This window comes from Solea solea, chromosome 3 (assembly GCF_958295425.1).
Source record: "Solea solea chromosome 3, fSolSol10.1, whole genome shotgun sequence".
NCBI lineage: Eukaryota > Metazoa > Chordata > Actinopteri > Pleuronectiformes > Soleidae > Solea > Solea solea.
Genome location: NC_081136.1, coordinates 21,299,413 through 21,306,851, shown reverse-complemented (window position 1 = coordinate 21,306,851; position 7,439 = coordinate 21,299,413). Strand labels below are relative to the sequence as shown.

Sequence of the window (7,439 nt, the reverse complement as noted above, 5' to 3'; positions counted from 1 at the left end):
GCAATCACAAACAGAGTTTGCCATTTAAAATGTGCCGGTCTTTATGTAGCAATAATACATAGGAAATGTTCATTTCTATCTATATCATTTCATTTACACTCAGCTGCAACATGTGTTATAATTAAGAGAGGAAATCCACAGAAATTGACATTTTCATTCATTTATTATCACCTGAAAATTAGAAAATTAAAAAAAATAAAATAACCCCCTTATACTCTAGAGTGGGCCATCTTCCATGAAACAGTTCTAGCGCTGCTCGACTACTCGCTTTGGTATCAGTCACATTATTTTCCATTAATTCATAGTAATTCAGGATTCAGTCACTGAACTGAAATACAGCTGAACCGGTTGTGATTGGGCTCACGATCGCCGTCTTTCACTGTCCAGACTCCTGTGTTAAATGTTGAGATTTTAGAAATGTCCTTGCTAAATGTTGGAGATGAACGGGTGTTTTCAGGATATTTAATTCTTTTGAGCTGATCGTTCGACCTTTTTTCGGTTCGATTCTTGTGTCGGATGTCGTGCTCATGGCTGGTCTGTTGACGTCACATTTTAGCATCGGCTCCGCTCGCCTGGAACCTCGCCCGCAGGTACCAAACAAAGCACCATGGAAAAGCAAAAAAAAACATCGTAGAATTGAGCCGAGTAGTGCTAGAACTGTATCATGAAAAAGTAACTAAATGCTTACTTTTGCCACCTTGTGATCATCGATGCACCACAGATTAAGTAGTCAGAGGAAGACGAAAAGTAGTTTTGTATCTTTTTAATATATGTGGATCCAGTTTTTATAATAAAGCAAAGTATCGAATACTCGTGCCCATCCCTAACTCATAGTCAACTTCACAGTATATTTACATTGGTTAATATCAGTTTCCTGACATCTTGCAATGCAGATTTTCAAGCGATTTATTAAAGCAAACAAAAAGCAGAATTCACTTTTCAGGTCGTGTCAATAACGTATCTCTTACAGACGTGAATGAAATTAAAATCAAACAGTACACTGGAAAAAGAAAATGGTCGACAAACCTAAAGAAATAATTTGACTTGGGTTCGGTCAAAGTAAATATGGCAACATTTTTAAGAAAACAACTTTCTTTGGTTTGAATGAACTTATTACATTTAGGTGTTATATTTGAAAGTTTGTCCACTATTTTCTCTTTCAATGATAAAATGTATCGCTGATTTCATGCTTTGATGTTGCAAGTCTCAGTGAGGACTGATTTCCTAACTTGTAGGTAGATTATTTTTGCCCACAGTTTATAATGACGTGTCAAATATCCTTTCTTTCTTTTTATCTATTCAGAAGCAAGGGGTGGATGGGGATCTAAAGGGAAAAGTCTTTTCTTTCGCGCCTTACGATAAACAGAATGATTATATTTTTTTGGACATTTTCTTTGTCGGACAGAGACACTACTATACTATGTTTATGACACTATATTATATTCACAGAAGACGTGAAGCTTTTAATGCGTCACTAAAGTGAAGAAGTTGTGAATATTTCTATTTGTCCCACGTGTCATTGAAGGCAGCGCAGGGTATGCAAGCAACAAGTGTTTGATGATGCCACACTTTGTCTGTTTACAGCCAGTCATGTGACACCATGCTGAATTAAATTCAGTTTGACTGTTAATGTGTGTGATGCTGCTGCTGTTTATTCACTGTGTCCGTGGAAGTTAATTAAAGGTCCAGTGTGTTATATTTGGAGGGATTTATTAGTCGAAATTATGTTTTAGTACACATGAGGAGTAGTAGCCATTTTGGACATAACCAGCCAAAAATGTTTCCCTTTCTACATAAACGAAGAAGTTTGACATCCTTTCTGGTATGTGAAGGCCACACTGTGCTCTGCAGTGTCACCACTAGATGTCACTAAATCTTACACACTGGACCAAATGTCTCACATTTTTTGAACAGCTGGACAGGTGTGTCAAACTCAAATGACCCAGGGGCCAATTATAACACAATATTCCGTCATGATAAAGATATTCATGATGACCTTTCACAGAATTTCAAAGTAAAAGTGCTTGTTTTGGTTTAGAATGATGTCTACTACAGAATAAAAAGATATTTATGATGCAAAATAAATATGTTATAGACAAAACAAAACAGAATCTAAAATTAGGTCAATGACTTAATATGATGATATTAAGTGGTGAGTTTGAGTATGGTTATAATAAATAGTTTTAATAATTCTTATGACTGAGCCAGAGTTAGGACTTTTCCCTCACTAGTTTTTTTTGTCAAAGAAAACTGAAAATATTCTGAAGCTGAAAACTAAATTATTAGGGTTAGCTCAAACTGATTAAAATATCATTATCAAAATAGTGACCATTCATTTAGTAATCAATTAATAATGGATGCAGCCTGGATATGCATGTTAAATTAGCCTGCGTTTCAGGACATTGGTTCTCGTCTCGTCTGACGAAATCCACAGATTGGATTAGACTTTATAATAAACAAACATGAAGTCAAAAAGATAAAAAATAAGACAGTTTATTTGCTCTTGCTTTACACAAATGGGTTCTGCAAAAAAAGGTTTGGGTTTGTTTTAAACAGTGTGTGCGACACTACCACAAACACAAGTGTCCATCACCTGGACGTCCTCCGCTGTGGTCAGAATTCTAGAGAAACTCCTGCATTAAAACTAGACCACACGTGTTTAACATTCAGTTCCCTGAAGTCCTGTCTTTTTGTTGCTTTGCATACCTTTTAAAAACACAAAACAAAGAAATATGCTGTGCATCTCAAATAACTAGTGCAGTACCCACCCACACTCACGCATTTCTTTTTCCAAATAGGTCGGCAATGCACACATTGGTGCCCTTTGCCAAGTCTGAAGGCTATAAAGTGAACCATTTGAAAGTCTAGACAAAAACTGATTAACTTTTTTATTTTCCCCAATAATCCACATTGAATGATTATTATTTATTAATCTGCCAATTATTACAAATGACCCATTTTTTTGAGACTTGATAAATAAAATTATCAAATAATGGATTTGTTGTTTGGTCCATAAAATGTTAGAAAATGTTGATCAATGTTTCCTAATCCATGAAAGGATGTTCTTAAATGTCTTATTTTTTTTACACAAACCAAAGTGAAACAATTTTAATGATTTGTTAAATGGAGCAAAGAAACCTAACCCTCAAAGACACACCATTAAGTGTATTTTTTTTAAAAAAAAAGTTACCGAAGTTAAGCTATTTTTTGGTATTTGTTATCATTAAACAATTATATTTTAAATTGGCTAAATATACTGGCCAAAAAAAATATCAGCATTAATTATCAGTTACGAGCAGCCCAGACTTGGACATAGAAAAACCCATATTAGGGATGCATGACGTTATTGGCACAATATCAATATCAGCTGATACTGGAGGAAAAAACAAATATATACATAGGTGTATCGATTTTTGGCCCAAGCACTCCTGATGTATTGGCAAAAAGTCCAAGATCGTGCATCCCTAACCCACATCACTTAACTTAAAAAATAAAATAGGCTGATGCTGGTGTCACTGAGGTCAATTTCAACAACACATTACAACTTCCTGTTTGTGGTTTTCAAAGTGACGCAAACGGCTCTGGCTTCTGTCGAACCTGTTGTTGCTAAGCAGCCAAACCTTAATTAATACATTAAATTAAGGAAAGAAAAACAAACAAACACAGCAGATTATGAGCAGTGACATTTCCCCTCACAGTCCATGAATCTGGACACACACACCTGATCCACAGTTTAAGTATGAATTCAAAGGTCACATGATCAGCTGATTGCCAGACTGATTGACGTCATCACGTCGTCCGTTCTGGCTCTCAAGGCACTTGTTGCTGTTTCCAGAGCGATGCTCCTGCTTCCGTTTGCTCCTTATGTCTCTGCATCCAGCATGTATATGAATAACGTCTTCACATAAGTCAATGAATTGAATCCACAGTTTTACTTCCCCTGCTGGTCCAGAACCTGGATGCTGGCCTTCTTCTTGCCTTTGCCTCCAGGTAGTTTCAGGTTCTGCTCCGTGACCTTGGGCTCATCCTCTTCGGAGTCCGAGTCGTCTTCAGAGTCTGACAGGTCACCTTCGTTGTCACAGTCGCTGTCTGAGCCACTGAGCTCCACCAGTGCGACGTCCTGAAGACGAGAAAGAGAGACCACAGGTTAGAAGAAGAGGGAGTTTTACCGCGCGATTATAGTGAAGAAAATGTAATGTTTAATACATAGACTATGCACTTTGTTCTCCATGTTGTGAATAAGTTTTTTGTTTTCTTCAGTTACACAGATATCATGATGCATTGATATGTCTTGCAATATATAATATATTGATTCCCACCCCTATTGTCCAACATAAAAATTCTCTTTGTCCCTTTACTTTGTTGGGATCTGGTCCCCCCAACTGAAAATGCCCATATGTCCCATGAGGACAACACTCACCATCTCTATGACCCTCTGAGCCTCGTCCACTCTCTCGATATCAAAGTGTCCAGCAGGAGCTTCCTCCATCTGCTGCTTGAGCTTCTCATTAGCCTCTGCCATCTGAGGCAGGAAGCTCTGCAGCCGCTCCAACACTGTCACACACACACACACAAACACATCCCATCATCTCTACCGTTTCCACATAAACAGTCAAATTTAAAAGGAAGACATGAGGTAAGGGACGTGATGTTGGGTCTCACCGTTGCTCTTGGGCAGCCTCGCGGTCTGCAGGACTCCACTGGACTTTGGCTTGAGCAGAAGCTTCTCAGTGAGACCTGGCAGCAAAACATACAAGTTCATGACAATAAAGCAAATACAACCACAATTGATTTAACACCTGTCTCTACATAGGCTATGGAGCAGATATTTCTCTCCATCCATGTTTTATGCTAATATTTTTTACATTTATAACTAAATCCATGGTCCTGTTAGCATTGAGCATGTTACATCCTCTTTTTGACCTTCTTGCTTCTTCATTAATCAAAACCACCAACAATTATGGCTGAAACAATTACTTGAATATAAATGACTAAAGCCACCGCCAAACTATTTTGATAATCGATTTGAGTGGTTTTTCAATCATTAAAACAAGTTTTCTGATTTCTCAGTTACTTAAATGTGACTATTTTGTGGTTTCTTTGCTCCATCTAACAAATGGAGCAAGTTGCAGGCCTACTTTTGCCTTGGTACTTACCAAATGTTTCAGTACACGCCTCTGCCTCTATTTATAGCAAATGATATGAAGCTCATTGACACCACCTAATGCTATTGAGTGTGAGATCGATTGTGCACACATGGAATGCTTCACTGACACAGACCCTGAAATAAGAATGAATGTAACCATGGACACAAAGACACACATTTTGTCATTTTGCCTCTGTACACCACCCCTTTAAAAACCCCTTTACAACATCCAGCCAAGTCAAGAAGTTAGGCGTGCCATTGTCAAAGTTTACAATCAAGAGATGCCTTCATGAATGCATGAATGCATGAATAACACTCTAGAACAGGAGGGCTAGATTAGCATTTGCTTGAAAATATCTTAATAAAAGCCTGCAGAGTTCTGGAAAAAGATTCTCTGGACAGATGAAACAAACATGAACTTGTACCAGAATGATGGGAAGAGAAAGGTGTGGAGAAAGAAAGAAACAGCTCATGATCCATAGCATAACGCATCATCAGTCAACCATGGAGGAGACAATGTTGTGGCTTGGGCATGTATGGCTGCCAGTGGACCAGGCTCACTTGTGTTTATTGATGATGTGACTGCCGATAGAAGTAGCAGGATAACTTCTAAAGAGTACAGGACTATCTTCTCTGCTCACATTCAGCTAACTGCTGCAAAACCGATAGGGTGGCATTTTACATTACAGATGGATAATGACCCACATCATAGTGTAATAGCAACAGTTTTTGAAGGTAATGAAATAGAATGTTCTTCAGTGACCAAGTCAGTCACCTGATCTCATGCTTTTACTTTTTACTGAAGACTAAACAGAAGGCAGAAAGACCTGCAAACACGTGGCAACTGAAGGCGACCTGGCAAAGCATTTCCAGGGAGGAAACTCAGCTTTTGGTGACGTCAATGGATTCCAGACTTCAGGCAGTCATTGACTGCAAAGGATTTTCAACCAAGTATTAAAAGAAGCAGTTAATTTATCATGATTTGTTAAGGGTCTGAAGCTGCCCTTGTGTACACTAGTACAAGTATTGGTTAAAAATACTAATTTGTAACCAATCCGATTCTGCTGCACCCGGTACCACTTAACACTATGGATGTCCCGATACAACGTTTTCACTTCCGATACCGATATTGCAGCCTTGAGTATTGGCTGATACCGATTTTGATGCGATATATCAGCACAAATCATACTTAAATATGAACACTCAATCAGAAATAAGTGGTATTGGTACATCCCTATTAGCACAATATAACTGTGGAATAAAGAATTATGGACTCATGACTGAAAACAGTAAACATGTGTCCTCACAGCCTATAAAGACATGTATACACACACAGGTTTGCACAGCTATTCTTCTTAAGACTTAACATTGCCTTCCACTTATTTGCACAGCCATGACCAGTAAACGCCTTTACTTTACCTAACCACAATTCAAACCGTAGTCCTAAACTTAACGAGCTCCTCAGAAATGCCTCATTAGGACCAGGTTTTGGTCTCCATAAGTACTACTGATCAGTGTCAGAAAAAGTCCTAAAGAGACACACCTCTATAGTTGCACAGACACTTTAACCTTGATATAATGATATACTTTCAACAATATAACAAAGGTTCAATAAAATATATGATAATATCTATGCTCTGTGCAAACACACTTTGAGAAAGAACACATTCATGTCAAATGAATTCACTAAAGAGCAAAACTTAATCTTTAATTAGCCTTATTCAACCTAAACAACCTACACTAGCTAATCGAAGTCCTAACACTCAAAAGTCAATTTGAAGTTGAACCAAGTTGAACCATGTCCACACAGTCACTGTTGAATCATCGCGCACACACACGCGCACGTTTGTGCAACTATTCTTGTCAGGACATTGACTTCGTTGACATCCATTCATTAACAAACCTTAACTTAACCTGACCCATTAACCACTTAAACTAAGCCTAAACCAGACCGACAAACATGAGGTTCTGCTTCATTACGACCAGGTTTTGGTCTCTCCATGAGGACTATTGGTCCTGACAAGGTCAGTGTTCGTAGCGGAAGAGGTTCCCACAACAAAAACATGTACAAATACACAGTAAACATACAGACCTGCACCATTTCCACACGACAGCAGAGCCTGTGAACTTTTCTTCTCTTCGTTCAGCTCCATGTCTGTTTTCATTAGCGCGTGTTACCGACTGAGATCAGCGTCCGGGTTAAGTGTCACGGCAGACATGAGGCTGTGATATACACAGCGCCCCCTGTTGTAGTGGAACTAACTCAGGTTGGCACTGAAAAAAAACCAAGTAG

At 38.4% G+C, this 7,439-nt stretch overlaps 1 protein-coding gene across 1 annotated transcript; it reads right to left on the bottom strand.

Moving 5' to 3' along the window:
- Positions 1 to 2,477: 2,477 nt before the first annotated feature.
- nopchap1 (NOP protein chaperone 1) lies at positions 2,478 to 7,389 on the bottom strand. The gene is made up of 4 exons (XM_058626024.1): positions 7,239 to 7,389; positions 4,663 to 4,737; positions 4,421 to 4,554; positions 2,478 to 4,120 (listed from the first exon to the last, which is right to left on the bottom strand). Exons 1-4 carry the CDS (start codon positions 7,309 to 7,311, stop codon positions 3,932 to 3,934), a joined length of 471 nt encoding a protein of 156 aa, XP_058482007.1. The 5' UTR covers positions 7,312 to 7,389; the 3' UTR covers positions 2,478 to 3,931.
- Between the last annotated feature and the right edge of the window lie 50 nt (positions 7,390 to 7,439).